This window comes from Aythya marila (genome assembly GCF_965140915.1).
Source record: "Aythya marila genome assembly, chromosome: 3".
Taxonomy (NCBI): Eukaryota; Metazoa; Chordata; class Aves; order Anseriformes; family Anatidae; genus Aythya; species Aythya marila.
The window spans coordinates 8521096-8539585 of NC_139044.1; the positions used below are offsets into that span (position 1 = coordinate 8521096).

The following is an 18490-nucleotide window of genomic DNA, read 5'->3' on the forward strand; positions in this document are numbered from 1 at the left end:
TTCTAAGCTCACCAATGCTGGTGATGTTGAGATTCAGCTACATACTTAATATGCTCAGAATAATGGACACTGAAAATCCCTATTACACTAAATGCAATTTTTCCTATTGTACTTGAATATTGGGCACAGTATTTTAAGTGGGATCTTGCTTACAGGCACATACTCACGTTTTAGAGTCAGAACAAATTTAGTACATTTCACTACAGCCATTCCAAAAAAGAAAAGTAATGGAGAAGAGCAACACAAGGTTAATCACTCTGCTTCCCAGTTTCCAAACAGACAAAAGTGCTTAGAACTTTGTATGTACTTCTGGACTCTTCAAAAATAAAACCAACTCATGCAAGACAGACATTAGAAAAAGAGTTGCATTCATTTCAAATTGTGACTTGACATTTAACTAAGTCTAAACAAAATAATTTTGTGAATTAACTCAAACACCTTTCCCCCACCCTCAAACTGATGCCAACTAACAGATAAAGGGAGGAAAAAAGGGCTTTCAAGAACATTTTTTCTGGTGTATTTTCATTATTTTCTAGCACTGCGTTAACATTGTTACAGGCGAAACTATCTGGTCAGGCTCTGAATAGCAAGGCTAGTCAAAACGAAACAACAAAGTTGAACTGGCATTGATAATGGCACACTTTTCCTAGTGAACAACATATACTTTGCTGTTTTATTGCAGCAACTTTAAGGAAAAATGATAAAAATTTTAAAATCACTGTTTATAGTGATTTATAGTGAACTAAGCATTGTTTTCTCATGGGAAAGAAGAGGTTTTCCTCTCCTAAAAGCATAAGTTATTTGCTTATGTGGCCAGGGGTGAGGGAGGAAATGGTATTTGCTTTTTGGCAGGATCAATCTCCATAACAAACATCAAATGAAGCAATATAAGACATTTCCAATCCACTGATGTGAAAAGTGTTCAAAATTCAGGACCTCACCATGCAAGGACACCAAATCACTTAGGATATCTGAGTATAACCATTTGAAATTTTTAAAAAAGTGTATAAAAAAGTATTGCCTGAATGTCCATTGACAGAAGAACATCAAAGCAGTCAAAATGCATCTCCTGCAGGACGAAGATGAATTCCTGAATCCACTTATTTGTAACAGTGCAACAGACCAAAATCAAACTGCAATATTTTTCAAACTCAGAAATATATAAAGCAGAACCCACTTACTTGACAACAATTTAGGAATCTGCTGCTGCCCACTCAGAAGCGGTCTGCTGTATGGGCTCCCATAAGCTCCAAGAGGTACAGCATTGGCATACATTCCTGGCATCCCTCTTTCCCTTGGCATTGTATGGCTATTATGCGTAAGAAACGGAAAGGAAAAAGAATAGGATGTTTTTATCAATGCCATCTTACAGCACAGCTGCTACCCAGTCCATTAAATACCCAGCTCTCTCCAATGCGTCAGTGGAGACGTACACAAACACGATGTGATGACTCACTTACAGATAAGGGTCCCAGACACACCACAAACAAAGCACATGTTTTGTGAACTGGTCCCAGTAAAAACTCTCATAGCAAGCCACAATAAGCAGGAAAAAAAAAAAAAAAACAAAAAAAAACACCACTAAAAACGTTTTCTACAAATTATGTAAGTATTCAGTAAAAACGAACTAGTCACATTGCCTGTGAAGTGAGAGCTGACAGAAATTACGGGATCTATAAATGATGGAGTCAACGTTTGCCAGGCCTTTGCTGTTTTTATCCTGTGCAGAACTACACTCTCATTAAGACTTAATGAGATTTTAATTAACGCTTGTAGTGTCTCCACTTTAGAAAACAATTTAATAAGACATCATATATGATCAATAACGTAACTACATTTTTTTTTCCTTGTAACTGTAACATGGAAGAACTGAAGATTGTTCACAGGCATAGCCTCCTTTAAAACATTCCCTTTTCTGGCTCTGACAGACATACAGCTCCTTATAGTTCCCAGTAATGGAAGAACATTTCATTTTATTTGTAATACATAATCTCAGCTCATGCTCTCAGATGCTCCAGAACTGTTCTCATAGTATGTGAGAATGCTTTGGAGCAAAGGATGAAAGTTATTTGGACTTTTGGAGAACTAACAACAACTGTGAAAATGCCTTGAAACATGATGATCAAATACATTGCATCATGCAACATGTGCTTCAAACAAAGGTTTGTAAAAAAAAAAAAAAAAAAAAAAAAAAAACACTAATTTTTAAAAGCATGAAAGACATTCCTGTCTTCGTAATAATATTAACTAACGCTTGTGTGAAATAACCTCATCATATCTTCTGTACTTCAGGCAAGTATCACCAAACAAGTTAAAAAAACAACAGGAAATCTAGTTAGAAATATTAAGAAAAAAACACCCCCAAAATTAAGAAGAATGCACGGTACCACTGCAAAATTATGATCATGTATGATAATTAACACTGAATATAAATATCATATACCAAAGTTTCCAACATGGAGCACCAGCATCTAATCTCTGATTGTTTCCACTCCCTTGCTGTTTTTTTGGTGGGTGTGGTTTGTTTTTAAGAGGGGCAATAAAGGGGTATAGTCAGTAGCCCTGCTGTGAGTCTTACCCTAAAGTTCTAAACGCTGACTGGTCCAAGTGGACTGGCTTTCTATCTCGATTAAAACCAAGCTGCGGTCTCCAAGGCCTGCCATCATTGTTATTTTTTTCCCAGTCTCCTGGCTTCAGAACTGGAGGAGGTTTCCTGAACATTAAAAATATTTCCGTAAGTAGTTATTACAGCAAATGCTCAGATTAATGAAATAAAATTGAATTATATGAAATCTGACAACTGATACTTACTTTGCACCAGGTAACACTGTAGCCTTAAAAACAAAGTCTTCATCAAACTGTGGATCTTTGAAAGAGATGCTACACAAAAATAATTGAAGATTAGGTTTACTTGATAATCAAGACAAGCAAGATGAAAAAGTAATCACTGATCTATCAAGTGATGTACGCAATAGATAAGGTTAAGATGCAAGAACCCATGACTTAAACTGTAAAAATGCATTTATTATACATGGATATATTGACTATATCCATCTAATGGAGTTGGATATCTCCATTATCTTGCACAGGGTGACCTTTTTCCTCCTCTGTATCAACAGTCCATCCAAAAGAAAGTTTAATGCTTAGTCAACAGTCCCATGTTTGAAACTGTTTTGGAACTAAGTCCCATGCTTAGAGAACAGTCCAGAGACAGGAAGGGTATGAGCTTGCTGTGCAGTCTAGTCAAAAATGTACAAAACTTGGAAGTGGAATTTCCTGTAACAGGGAGTTTTTATCCCAAAAGGCAGCTTTGCAGTTGCATGTAGTTCCAGTAGAGAGAGGTACACGTATTTTCAGTGACATCTCACAGACCCTGCATTTTGAGCTGTCTAGTGTTACACTGACTACTAGTAGAGCAACTAGTGGCTGAAAGCTCAATTTCTGCTGGTAAAATGTACTTTATAGCACTTTGGGTTTGCTTTAGGTACATTCATCCACACTGCTAGCAATTCCAGTATGAGCACCCATGCCTCAGAAGGCCCCACCAGCTACTAGGAACCAGTCTGAAGAACCATTTGATAGAAGAATGCTTGGGATACCAAGAAAGACAAAAAACAAACCACTAAGCAGAATAGTTTCATTCCTCCAGCAGAAATAATTTTTTTTTTTTTTTTTTTTTTTCCAGCACAGAGAATGAATTAGACTCCAAGGAAAGAGAATAATGGTGCCTTGGAAAATTCAACCAAAGGAACTGAAGAGCAGAAGCAATAACCACCCATACTATCTCAAAAGACAGGAAGAAAACTCTTTGCAACAAAGGAATGGAGAAAAGCATAAAACAATTCAAACCTCCTGACAGTGGCAGATAGAAAGCTAAAAACTACCTTTAACTCAAAGTAACTAAATTCCCATTTCAGAACATCATTTCAACAATACCCTGACAATCCACAACTTAACATTTCTTATGGCGTGTAAATAGTTGTACTAGTAGAAACAAGTTATGTCTCCTCGGAGACAAAGCATGCAAACAGATCACAAGTGATTTTCAGTGTCCCAAGTATCCTATATGACATTAAGACATGAAAGGTTATAGGCTCAAGCCTTAGATACTTATTAAACTGTGTCAAATTAAGTAACAATGACATACAGGAATTTGTTGTCAAGTGCAAGAATAACTCAATTCTTTGGTGACCACAGGATTTATCATTGGAAATTGTTTTTTTATTCATTCTTAAGTTTCCTATTATTCTCCCAAACACCACAGGCCAAGTCAGCATTATTCATACTATCTAAAACAATGAGGAGGCAAAAAAAAAAAAAAAAAAAAGCATTGCTAGGGGTGAAGCTTTTGTCTTGGAACTCCTTTCTCTGCAGTCACCTTTACCACATCCAAATTATTTAACCTAACAGATTAGGAACCAACACTTAAAGGAACCAGCAGGTACTACCAGCCTCACACCAGCCTCCTGCACCAGAATGATGGAGAACAGCCAACACTTGAGGGGCTGAAATTAGTAGGTGGGTTTGTCATGAGAGCCCCAATGTGCAGGTGGACAAGTCTCAGTGATCAGAAGAACCTCTCCATTAACCAAGAGTTCTAAGACATGGAGCTGAAGAGAACAAGTCTCCAGAAGAGAGAAGGCATTCAAATAAACAAATAAAAGAAATCTTAGCAATGGAAACAGTTTCTATAGAGATCTTTGCCATTCACCTCTTATGGGGCTGGAAACCCAGCCGTTCACAGAGAGAAAAAGGAAAAAACTCCTCACAGCTTACTCTTCTTTAAAACACAAAGCTTATATTCTCAGACATCCTCTGGGAATTGTTAGGAATGAAAATGGACAAAAAATCAAGAAGCACAAATCAAGAGCTGGAGGGCTCTTGATTGAAAAAAATCAATACCCAATTCTGTTTCAGAGACCTGGTCTTAAGAAAGTTTGGTTTTCTTTAATTTAAAAGGCGTGATAGAGAATACAGAGTTCTGTAGGTGTTGCTCTCTGCTTGCCAACGATACAAAAGTCATGACAGAGAGCAACTAAAAAAGCAACAGCAGGCACAATGAGGTCCTTCTGAAGGGATGAAAAATACCGGGTTTGATGGACCAAGAAACAACCATTTTGGATACCCCTGCAGGACAGGCCAGCACAAACTCTGCTTAACTGCTGTAACTCAAGCCCACTATGTTACAATGTTTTAGATTCAATTTTCACAGAAAGAAAGAAATATTTAAAACAAAAAAAAATCATTTTAGTTAAGAGACTGATTCCGCAACAAATTCAAAAATACAAAACAACATAGTAAACTAAATTTTGTTACTGCGTTTAGTACAACATTGTATTAAAATCCAGCATTTACTTACCTGACTGCAGAATTTTGTGTAAGATCACGCAGCATTGGAACAGGAGACTCCACGGTCCTGATAAAGAGAAAAAGCTCTGTTAAAACATCTAACATCATCATCATTTAGCATCATTGGCTCCTCTTTCTCTGTTGCTACCACTCAAATTACTCTGTCAACTAAACCTACAACAAGTAAAAGGATTTCAAAAATACATAATCTTTTCTATAAATCAAATAGTTCTTAAGCAACAGTTACTGAACTCTTATTTCCTAACGATATCACTTTTGCAGTTGATCCTGCATTTGCATTCTCTAACATCTAATAGTGGTTTCACACACCTCCTGCTGCCCAGCTATCTGTTTACAAGTTAGAACTACCTTGCATCTTGGAAACCTTTCCATATCATTGAGGTTGGATTATAACAAGCCAACAGGTTCTACGAGGGCAGGAGAAGACAAGAGTGACAGACATACAGACACCTTGTGGACACAAACTGACTTCCCCGGGAAAAAAAGGCTTTGAAGGAAAAAATATTTTTAGCAGCCGTTTTACTTGAAGAGATTCCTTTCTAACTGAGATTCAATAGGCTGAGATGCAGATGCTTTTTAACCCTTTCCTTCAGAACTTGTATCTTCACATCAAGCAGACAAACTATATGCTAAAAAAAAATTAACCTCATCAGTCAGGAGCTAGATGCCTCCAGTTCATGCCACTATGCACAACTGTCACACACCCATATTATACACGGGTCACAAACAGCACACGTTGATTGAATTTAATCCAAACCTTTTTAGCAAAGCTAGACATATTTTGAAGTGTTGACATAAATGCTTCTTCATCTTCACAGAATTCCTAGCAAACAGTACCTCTCTAAGTAAAAATAGATATCCATTTCTCATACCTTATACAGGGAAGACAATGCCATAAGAATTTTCTTTTTTCCTGCATTACTATTCCCTCCAAGAACTGCTCTGACTTGCTCATACCCTTCACAAGCCATGACAAGAATACAGAAACGTATATTAGTGAGTGTGACCTATGATACATTATCTATCCAACAAAATCGGAGTATTTGTGCATTTAATGCAAATCAGTTACTGAACACCTGCTTATGCCTCTAAGGAAAGTTAGAAAAATGAATGCATTTCCAACAATGTGAAGATCACACTGATGATTTCTCAAACTTATGTTGAAGGGGGAGGGGGGGGGGGGGGGGAAGCGCATTTTGTACATGTAGCTGGTAAGGTACCTTCCTGAATTTAGCACTGTACCCTAAATAGAAAATGGCAAAATACATTTCCATCTGTATTTTTCTTTAATGAAATTAAGATTAGCATATAAAAAGCTTTTTTTTTAAAAAAAAAAAAAAAAAAGAAATCAGCATGCCCTAGTGGAAGTTATATCAGTCTATTAAATTAGCATTCATAAAATAGCACAGAGACCAAAATAACATGATGTTACACAGGGAAGCCACTGATCACTATAGCTTTTAGTATATGATCCCTGATTACCTATTAAAGTTCATCAAACAGTAATAAATACATAAATGAAGCAACAACAACAGGCTTCAAAAGATGAAATTACAAATTAAAAAAATACCTGCAATTATAAACACACAAAGTGCTTTACAGATTTCCGATGCTGTTTTAAAAGACTATTTCTGTGATAATAAAATGGGATAAAATAGGCTTGTAGAATAAGAGTTCTTACTTTTTTTTAAATTATATGCTAACTATAGCACATATCTATTTAAAGTCCTAGCAGAAAGCACTTTTAGCCTTACAACTAAATGCACTGCCTTGCCAGAAGTTTTAGGTTTCTCATTGTGAGCAGAGGTTTTTAGTTGATGTTTTTTTGTTTGTTTCTTTGTTTTTAATTTAAATACAGATGTAACTGAACAAAGTATCCTTTAGCATCACACATCCCATGCTGAAAGCTATACTCACTGATCTGGAAGAACAGCATTTTCATTCAGTGTAAGCTTTCCCTGGATTCCATGACACAACTCTGGCGGTATATCCACTGGCTATGGAAGAAATAATTTTTCAGCTGAAGCTCATTATGAGAACTCCACCCTCACCACTTCCACAATCCCTTTACAACAAACATAACATACCTCTGTATTTTTGGACTTGTACTGTTCTACAATAAAGTCACAAAGTGGATGGTGTTTTCCAACAAAGAGAACATCACCACCAAGGCTATTTCTTCTGTCTAAAAAAGATGAAGAGAGCGAGGTAAGAGTTCAGAGGAAAGAAGGAGGTAAGGAATATAGCATACCAGTACACCATTCTGGTGAGACCTCTACCAGTTCTGCTCCACAGGAAAGCTTCATTGTGATTTATGAGAAAGTTTTGAAAATTCTTATCATGTCTGTGCCTAAAACAGGAGGCCTCCAGTCACACAGACTAGTAGTAGACAGGAAAACAATAAGAATATTGTGCTCAGTGGCAGGAATTTTGAATTCAGAACAAAGACAAAGACATCGGCTGAAAAAAAAATATATACAACTCCAAAGACCACTTTACCTAAAAGAACCAGCTATCATTTCGTCATAATGCAGAAAGTGAAGCCCAAATTTGTCTGTATAAGTAGAACATCAAGCTTTGCATACTGTAACTGGACACAGCCATCCCACTAAATGACTAAATTTGAAAACCAAGTTTATTCTTTTGATTCCAACATACTAATCTAACAATTACTTTGACTACACTGGTAGAAGCTTTTAATATGATTAAGCTGCCATCTAATTTTCAGGTTAGATCTCATGCAAGTCTACTTCATTAAAATAAAAGCAAGTGAAAGTTACAAAAATAAACCCATCGCAGAGCATTCTAATTACCAACACCATCCACAGAGAAGTGGATATAGCTTGACATAATTCAATTCTTGCTCATTTAGGGTTTAAAGGTACGTGAAACAGTAGCAAGAACAAGTTCTAGTGAATACACCACAGTCACAACAACATATCACAATTCTTACTTTCTTCGGGAGTGAGGTCAGGATAGACTTCTTCCAGGGCAGCTCTAAGGCGTCGCTCATCAACAAACGGCAATAATGCAACACCTGTGAAAACCAAACCATTATTTTTCATGCTTGCTGAAACTGAATTATTCATCTCAGAGACATTCTAAGGGAAAAGCATCCAAAAAAAACCAACAACCTACCCAGAGAAGTAACCATCCCTCATCCCCAATCTAAAACATCTAGCAGTAGAACAACAGACAAAATACTATCCTCCTTTTTGAGTGGAAAAAGTCAAGACGTTACAAAAATCACTTAACTTGTGACACCATCTCATTGAAAGTTATCTTTGCTACACACTGTTCAGAAGAATAAATATCATATGTGGTCCTCCATAACAGATCAAGCTATATTAGAGTAAATGAACTAGAGTGTTCTCATTCTGGGATGAAAAGGGAAAATAGGAGAGAAAGAATAGCACAGGAAGTTGGGAAAGCATGACTGTCACAGGATTTAGCTTTGGCTACCACCGTTTGAAACCACCTAGGCTACTTACACAGTGCAATACTCTGTGTGATTCACCATTCTGTAGACTACTGCTGCTTTAAACCACCCAGAATACCAAGTTCTCAAAATGACGACTGATTGGCAAAAGTTTGAAATAGACAGCTCAGACATCTCAACTTAACAAGACATTGTAATAAATCACAAAGAAAAGATTTTGAACTGCTGTATTCTGAGCTGCTATGGCTTCAGGAAGGATAAGCAGGAGCTCTTAAAAGGGTAGCGCTGAAAAGATATGACAGAGAGCCCCAATAAATTCTTTACCCAACAAAGAACTGTCACATCAGCACAGAAAAAACAAACAGCCTAAATTTTCAGTTTGTGACCCCACAAGCTGTTTAGGAGAAACAAACAAACCCACCCAATGTGGTTCAGCAGTAGTACAGGTTGGAAGGGGATGCTTATATCTGAGCATCCCTCTTCTCCTTCTCCCTCTCCACAGTCCGGGCCAGACACTCAAGAAGTATCCACTACCCATACCTGCTACATTTAGGAGTAAGATGAGCTCATTAGGACAGTCACTATTTATCTCATTTGCTACTCTCCTGAAATAATTCAATGCTACTTTGTTCAATTTGTTAGGAGACAGTAATGGGAAGAAATCACATGAAGTTCAGCGATGAGGTGACACGTTATATTATCCATTAGGGACTATTCATACCAGCTACTAGTTCAACTCTGAAATAACATGGATGCTCCTCTCAGGATCACAATTCCTTGCTAAGCAGCACATCTCACATTTCTATGAGCCCACTCTTAATCACATTTGATGAAACTGGAGAGTAGCCTTCCCTGGTGTGCTCCAGTATACTTCTTCTATTATCAATGCTGAAAAAGCACTAAGAAATTTACTACAAAAGTTCTGTGAAGACTTCATTCTGTTATCCTTACTAAAGGTAGGAATTTGGAGTCATTATTTTAGTTTTTTACTTTATTTCCCTTACCATAAACACTAGAGCTTTATCTGACCAAGATGACAGCAAAGGTTTCCTACTGATAACATTCACAGTTTCCTATTTGCATCTAGTAACAGTTCTACACCAGCAGGCAGACCTCAGAAACCTTTGTCATTAAACTCCGCTACATAACATTCACGGAGACTCTGAACTTCCACAGGCATGGATTCCTTATCTACAACTTGGTCTGCCTGCACCACTTTTGTTTTGCAAGTTTGGTCTTCACATGGCTTTATTAAAACTTATACTATTATCCTGGAGCAGGTGGAAGAAGGAAGGGGTGTAACCAAAAACTTGGCTTTTAAATGTAATGACACATTACGTTTAAGTTTGTTACCTCTCTTACAAAAGCAGGTTGGAAGAAACCATGAAAAAGCATTAAAGAAGTCAGTACTTAGACTGACAGAACGTGTCAGAATATTATTTAGCTTACTGTGGAGCAAGGCGCAGAGCCATACAGACTTCTGTTGCCAACCACACCAAGCAAGAACGCTGCACTGCTCTTCATTATCACCAAGTTCAGGAGGATAACCTCCACACTGACTGACTACTGCTTTATCAAAGACAGCACCAGACCACAGCCATGTTCAAGTTTCAGCTGGAACATAACTACTACTGAGGGGAAACAGCAATAAGCCTACCCTAGAAAACACTTTAGTTTCACCTTCACAACCCACTGGCAGAATGACAACAAAATGGGAAGCGTTCTTAACTCCAGAGATTACAAAAAGGATCAATGGTGAGCTTTTAGAAGCATAATCACAACTCTAAAAGGAAGATCTTCAAACATTTCATCAAAAGCACTAGAAAATATTTAATCAAGATACTTCTAGCTTGGAAAATATTTCTTGTTTCACAACTGCCACTTAAACATGAAAATTCCAGATGCCAATCTAGAAAAAGTTTATAACGCAATTAAGCATTAAATTAATCAAAAGTAACATCACAGATTACCAAAAGCTACTGGAAGCTATCTAAAACGTTACCGCTTTAAACTGTAAATTTGATAACCAGACATAAGGATTGAGGAAAGTTGCCAGAACTACACCTAGGGGAAGGGCTTCAAGTTACAGAGGGAAAACCTGCTAAGCAACACACATCTCTTAATACCTAGGTGTATTCTCTTTGGTTTTGGAACACTATCATGAATAAGGCACTAGTGTATCTGACTGGCTATTTCAAGGCAGAAGAGGATTTGGGAGAGGAGGAACCACAGAATCACAGATGTTGGCCAGAACCTCTGGAGATCATCCAGTCCAACACCCCCTGCTCGAGTATGGTCGCAGAGGGCCCAGAGTAGGTTGCCAAAGACCATGTCCGGTTGGATTTGGATTATCTCTAAGGATGGAGATTCCACAACTTCTCTAAGCAGCATGTTCCAGTGTTTGAAGTCCTCAAGTGTGTTTTAATATGTTCAGATAGAATTTTGTGTGTTTCAGTTTGTGCCCAAATCATTATTTATACACCTAATGGAGATGTTACGCTATTGGCTACATACCAGGTAGAAAATTTGGCAGCTCATTAAAACTAATATTCTCTAAAAGACGAGACCACATTAAATACAGTATCTTTTTTTTCATTCTTTGTATGTATTCAAATACTTCTATATTCCCCACAGCATTTTTCACAAGGTACTAATGAGCCACTGATTGAACAGAATAAAATCCATTAATTAAATGCAAAGGAGACAAGAGACAATTACATAGTAAGGCTGATAAAAATAGAAAAATGATTAATCTAGTTCAGGACAAATTAACAGATCTAGAATGACTGCTAAAATTACTACTAATCATTGCCAATCCTAAATCAGTTACTCAACCATAATTTGTTCTTCACACAAATTTCTTTTTAAAAATAAGCCTGCTGCAAAATACATCTCCCCCACACCAAGTAACACAAGTTACCTTTGCTACTTTGTGTGTCATTATCTCACTAGGATGATTTTCCATTTTATTCTTTTTTTTTTCCTTTTTTTTTTTTCTTTTTCTTTTTTTAAAACATATATTCCTAAGACTAAGGTCAGCGTACTGTAGTTCAAAAGAAGCAACTTGAAATTTTACCTTGCCAAGCATATTTTTTCCCATTCAAGTCAATAGCAAAATCTTCAGGGTAGAAGTCAATTATGCTTGATTCCTGTATATGAGAAAAACAAACAAAAAAAAATAATTAAAACCAATTATGAAATTGGCTCAGAATACTATGAAGCTTCGCTATGTAGCTGTACTTAGTTTTGTGTTAGCTGACCCTTTGCTAAGGAGGATGCCTTACAGAGAGGAATACGCTAAGGATTCTTACCGGATCTGTCATGAGCTTCCTCCAACTTGGTGGCAGAAAGTTTCCACTTGCAGCTGGAAATACTCCCATAAGTTGTTCAAGAGGCTTGAACTGTTGAAAGTAATCAGGTTGATGAAGGACATTCCTAATGAGCTGTTAAATCATAAATGAATAAACAATGCCCTACCGGCTTTGAGCCCTTCTCAAAATCCGAGGGCATGTCTGCAATACCATCAAAGTCAGAAGCAAATGGAGCATAGTGAAAAGGGTAATACCAGTTCCAGGAGGCACAACCCTAGGACAGCAAAACAAGACAAGCAAAATCAGGCAAATCAAAAGTGCAAAAGGAAAAAAAATATCATGTAGCCCAGTAACTAAAGTTGACAAAATTTAACCCAGCGTCAACTGGGAGAAAGAGGAATCCCCGTTGTTAGAAAAGAAAGAGCTCTTGCCTCTAAAGGTACTCTGGACTTCAGGTTGGGGCTTAACTTTTCATAGCCAGATTAGAGCGAGTGAGATCACTGGACAGTGAATGGAGACCTCAGGCATTTCCTCAGCAGCACAGAACAGCAGATTGACTTCTCTGCCAAAGTACTCTTGCTATGTGCTAGGTTTGAGTCACTAAGGGAGACAGCCAAAGAGACAGACCTAGCACCATAACAACACAAAACACCTTACAGAAGGTTCTTAAACTGAACTTCAGGACACTGTAACGTACTTCACGCTTTTTTCTTCCCCCTCTAGAAAAAAACATACACACACACACGCACAAGAAATCCAATAAAATCAAACAAGTGTCTTGCAAAGAGCAGGAAAACACAGTCTATCCATACAGTTAACCAGCCCCTGGGGTTAAGTCAAGGAGCTTACAGCAACTGGACATATTTTCAAGTTGTGTAGAGCTGCTGGCACATCTCAGAACATAGAAACGCAGAGGAGGAATTCTCAAGTTCTCCATGACTATATAAACAGTAGAATTGTGCAACTCAGAAAGCCATTACAGTGGTCTCAACAGGAATAGAGGTACTTTTCTGGCAGCACAGAACTTGCGCTACCATTTTTCAAAGCTATATCCCACTGCTAACTTGGGAATATGAGGGACCAGAGAAACCTGACATTCACACGATGTAGACTGCATTCCATCTGAACAGCATTAGTTGCAGGTTGGAAAGTATTGTTTTAAACCGATACTCTTCTATTCAGTAAAAACATTAACAAGCACTTGAGGTAATATTTTGCTTTTCCCTCTCACTCTTTCGTCTTGAATACTGGTAAATATAAAGTGCATTCACTTCAAAGTCATAAAATAATCCTCAAAAAGAAGAAAAAAAAAATCAACTCAAACACATCGGAACACAACACACTTTAAAGGAAATGTGGCTCTACAAGGTCTAAGTCAAGTTTTCACCTTTTCAGCTAGCTATCTTAGCAGGAGCACTTGAAACAATGCCTACTATTTTGACTTCCAATTCTGAATAAGTAAATGTCAATGAGGCTCCTCCAGTGATGTTTTTGGTATAAACCTACAGCAACTTTAATATCAGATACAATTCCTCAGGTGGTTTCAGTCTGTTTCAGAAGCCAGGTGGATATGTGCTTTTTGTTAATCTTTTTCCCCTGAAACAGATGTTTCTACTAGTGGTGCATGTTCTATGTTATTAGCTTTTTATAGGAGTAGAAATGCACATAACATTCTTTCAGACGTTTTATGGACAATGAACAGTGGATACTGGAAGCAATTTGTACCATGGCAAACAAAAACAAAAATCAAGCAAACCTGTTTTGACATTCCCCCAGTCCAACAGTTTGCTAATCTAACTTCCATAGGGGCCAAAAGTGATTTGCCTGCTGCTCCATATTGATACAACTGACTGCCCACCTGTAGCAGGTTGTAGAATCTTGCCTACACATAGCTCTGTTCAGCAAGTATAGCTAGCACATGCAAGCATTTCATTGCTACACTGTTTTAAGTCAGCAATGTATTTTATTTTTTTTTTTAACAAGGTCTAGAGAGATTTGCCTTCTTTTAGAGTAATCTGAATACAAAGCAAAGCAGTAAAAAGCCTTAAACATTTGTGTATGTTCAAGTTTTCCTTTGGAACTTCACTCAACCAGAAATACTTCTATACAGCCACTTTTCCTTGAGATCTTATTTGCACTCCTCCTCAATTTTCTTGAGAGCACTGTGGTCCTGCATGAAACTTGAAGTTATCAACCTCACTGATTTATTTTCTTTGCAGCTATAATAATCTATCCTTGTGTGTATCAGTTACTTCCATCTACAAACTCCGGAGAACAAGGAGTCACCCACATACATCTCATTAACTACATGGGTTTTATGTGTTAAACTAGGGAACACTGCATAGGGACTTGCTTGTATTGTTTTAAGTTTGGGTATCTGTCAGTTTATCAGCTCCTGTATTTAAAGCATTGTGGCATTTAAAAACACAAGTCTCTCAGAAGTACCAAGGTTTGAACAGTTATAAAAACACACCATGATATTTACACTAGGCTGTGGCATGCTCAACACAGAGCAATGACTGTATATCACACTCATTTGAATAAAAGAACCTTAATTTTTACAAAGCTCAAATGAATGTAAATATTTTGATCTCATAAGTATTTTCTCACGAACATCTACTCACAAATTCTTTTATAATTCACACTGTCTTCTGCAGTTTTTTGTTTGTTTCTTTTTTAACCATTGCAATACTGAAGGTTGCACTCACAGCTTTCCAGCAGACATCTATAGCTAATCTATTTACACAACTCAGACACACGGGCACATATAGAGTTCTAGGAATACATCTTGCCACAATTAACAGGAACACAGTAAGCTTTCAGCAGACCTTAACTGCGTGCAGGATCATGGGAATTTCTGCATGTCAAGGTGGCCACTAACTCCAGGTGGCCAGAGGAGCTACTCAAGGATGTGCACAGCTAAATTCAGCTCTCCTGCAGATCAGCTGCAACAAACTTGCAAGCCTTAAGCTCTATTGTTTTCATCCACCACAACATGCAAGTCAGAGCCCTAACTCTGATAAATACAGCGGAAGAGAAAAGAATGCCCCCTTTTTTTGTTCCAAGGGAAGGAAAAAATCATATTATATAAAACTATGTTTTTTTGCATCCATGTGAGATATTTGCCCCGCCTGTACTTTAAGTCAGACAGGTACGAGCTGCCTATGAGAAGCGTGCACTTTTGTCTGCATGGCACTGCATTCACACTACACACCATGTTGAGACAGATAAACTTCATTTGCTGGCACATTCTATTCCCAGGTCACACACAAAATATAACTTACTTTGTTCGCAAAGCACGAAACTAGTTATTAACCATCAGTGCAACAAACGCCAATACGTCTAACTAATCTCCTGCCAATCTGACATCTCAATTATCAAAAGATTTAAATCAGATACAGATTACTTCAATCACAAAGCACTTCATGGAACATTATTACAATCTATGGAGAAGACCATGACTCTGTTCCTTCAAAATTCTTACTAGGATTTCACAGGCATTGTCCTTTGTTTGCTCGTTGTCATTGCGATTTCACCAGCCATGTATTGCAAAGAAAAAACATGCATCAGTTCTTAATAAACTAAGAAATACTGTTACTGTACGATAGAAACAAAAACTGCATTCAAACTTCAAGTGTCAAATAGAATGGGAGTGCATTTATATCTTCAGAAAATGATTGCTTTGTGAAAATAAGCAATGAAAAGTTATTATTTCCTGAAAAGAGGAAGGCTGCAGACACAAAAGGAAACTAAAGTTCCAGGGAAGAAATTCTTAAGTACCTGGTAATAGTATCTGAGAACCCAGCAAAGCCCTTCAACATAGGACTGTACAACTTTACGACGAAATTTCTCATCAGATGCATCAACATCAAATTTGTTTTTATAGTAGCGTTGCTTCCAACCAGTTTCCCACAACCTGTGTAATAAATATAAATAGATGTCAATACATGTTAATATATGCCAATTTACATTTCTAAATCAAAGTTTAAAGCAAAATAACTCTCTACTTTAATCGCACTTTTATACTAATACTGATTTAAATGAAAGCATGAAAACTGATACTCAGCAGCAAGATAATAAAATCCAATGGCTAACATACGGAAAATCCACAGAAATTTTGAAGCTATCATCCTGACAAATACATCCTCAAAGTCCTAGTTAGAAGCAGAGTACATTTTCAAAATGAGGGTGCTACTGTCAAGATTCTTCAAATTCTTCAGTCTATTATTCCTAGTCCATAATTTCATCTTCCTTATCAGGAATCTACTACCAAAATTCATATTTGAGTTTTGCTCTTCAACTCTTCCATTAGAAACAAAAACACTCTTCTTCTTCCTTATCTAAGGTGGTTTAATCTCCTGCAGCCACACTAACCTCTATTCTTACTACTCTTCCCAAGCGAAAGAGGGCCAGTAACCAAATTATTATTTTATTAATAATAATCACCAACTTTTCTATTGCTTTTCACACAAGCTATGACTACCAGCAGAATTATCTGCAACTCAGGAACCCGGTGCTTGCTGTCTTGCACTACATGAGTGCCTTTTAACAGAGGGATTTTCAATCTTTCATGCCAGAGGGGGATACTGGAGTCAGAAACGCAGTCTCAGACACTATTTATCACACTTCACACAGCTCCCCCTTATGTCTACTTAGGGATGGGGCACGGAAAACAACTGCATGCTCATCACTGACAAGCATTTGAATCCCTCATCAGTTCTAACACAACATAATGCCACACTTCCAGGAAAAGGTATACTATGAAAAGTAATGATAATATATACCCAAGGCTCCTCTAGGAGAAAGAAAAAAAAAAAAAGAGCAGGGGGAATGCATGTCATGGGCAGCAGCAGGCATCACCGCTTGCAGACTACAAAGCTTTTCTTCCTAGGACACCTATCAGCTCACTACAACTACCGTGTTCCTGATTGTTTGTGAGATGATGTGAATTTTGAGAACAACTGTGCCACAGGCAAGAAGCTATTAACATGGACATAAAACATCCATTTGTTAGCTTTAACAGACACAGAAATCTTGGGGGAAATTCTGGCTCAGTTTAGAAACTGCTATCTACAAAGCCAGTTTTAAATAACAGATTAAGCTCTACTTAAAGTTTGTTTCAACCATGATGTCATGCTTCAAAAACTGGCCTTCCTCACAAAGCTATCTTTTTTTTTTTTTTTTCATGTGGTGCATGCATTTTATACACGCATCTCAACCTGCATGTGAATTTCGGTATTTAAGTGAACTATAATAAAGCAAGTTACAAACCGGTTAAATCAGATAATGCCCTAATAATGATTTTCATTTTTATGTATAATCTTTTTCTCAGCAATTCAAAATTTGTCATTATTGCACCTTTAATTTTGAGTTGACCTGTCAGGTTACATGTGTCCTACAGATTCTGTATGTAATTCAGACAGGTCAGCTCAAACTTAGGCATGACAGTCTCATAGCACAGTAGATATAGTATATAAAGCCTTTAAAAGTGAACAAAGGTTGCTTTAAACTTATTTAAAAAACAAACCAAACAAACAAAAAACACCAGCCCAAGATGCATATCTGTTTTGCAGAAAGAATCTTTTCCTTGCTTCCATTTCAAGCTGGTTGACCAGTACAGGGATAGTACTTATATTCAACCTGAGCCAGCTCAAAGATGGCTCAAACTGATGAGGAGGTAGAAAAAACAAGGGACATGTTCAAGAGTTTAAGACAAATAGCCAGACAAGCAAGGACAAGAGCTGCTTGTGCTGAAGTCTTTAAGGAAAGAGTCAGGAACATCTGCAGTCCATGCAGAAGACTCTATGAGTTCCCTGGCAGCTGGATTCCTACAAGAGCTTCAAAATCCTTTCCGTAAGATGACAATACAGCAAACACCCAAATTTGCTAGCTGACTAGAACTATTTGGGCTAGTTTTAAAGTCATTCTAATTACAAAAGGTATTTTTGTAAACAACTTCTGTATCCAGTCCACTTATGCATTCATTTTTACTTAGTAACCTGAAAATGATTATTTTAAATCTATTTCCACCCTCATCTAAATACAACTTGATACAAATCACACTTTTAAAAGTCTAAGAAAATTCATTTGTTTAACATTTCCCAATACAATGAAAATCAAATAAGTATTTTTCAATCAGAAAAGGATCTAAATAAATATTCTGAGCTATAGCAGAACTAAAAAATTGCAGATAAATGTAGTATATCCACTGGCTTGTCAGTACCACCTTTGTGAAAAAATTTACTACTTATAAATCCCCACAATTCATGCTAGTTGCTTTAAAATGAACAAATAAAACACTGTTAAAGCTTCTTTTAGCATCTCTGCTAGAATTCAAATGCAAAACATGACACTAACATTTATTCTGATA

General features: G+C 37.2%; 1 protein-coding gene across 3 annotated transcripts in view; it reads right to left on the reverse strand.

Annotated features, from left to right (window-relative positions):
- Nucleotides 1-18490, reverse strand: part of XRN2 (5'-3' exoribonuclease 2) — a 50957-nt gene that overhangs the window by 16814 nt on the left and 15653 nt on the right. For 2 of the 3 annotated variants that reach the window (XM_082757050.1, XM_082757048.1), the window contains exons 17-27: nucleotides 15901-16036; nucleotides 12287-12394; nucleotides 12121-12210; nucleotides 11886-11958; nucleotides 8324-8407; nucleotides 7458-7555; nucleotides 7288-7367; nucleotides 5360-5416; nucleotides 2812-2880; nucleotides 2579-2713; nucleotides 1182-1309 (exon numbers count right to left, since the gene is read on the reverse strand). In XM_082757050.1, the coding sequence (XP_082613176.1) occupies nucleotides 1182-1309; nucleotides 2579-2713; nucleotides 2812-2880; nucleotides 5360-5416; nucleotides 7288-7367; nucleotides 7458-7555; nucleotides 8324-8407; nucleotides 11886-11958; nucleotides 12121-12210; nucleotides 12287-12394; nucleotides 15901-16036 (1058 nt within the window). Of the gene's footprint in view, nucleotides 1-1181; nucleotides 1310-2578; nucleotides 2714-2811; nucleotides 2881-5359; nucleotides 5417-7287; nucleotides 7368-7457; nucleotides 7556-8323; nucleotides 8408-11885; nucleotides 11959-12120; nucleotides 12253-12286; nucleotides 12395-15900; nucleotides 16037-18490 lie in introns of all 3 variants that reach the window. The other variant, XM_082757049.1, reaches the window with a different exon arrangement.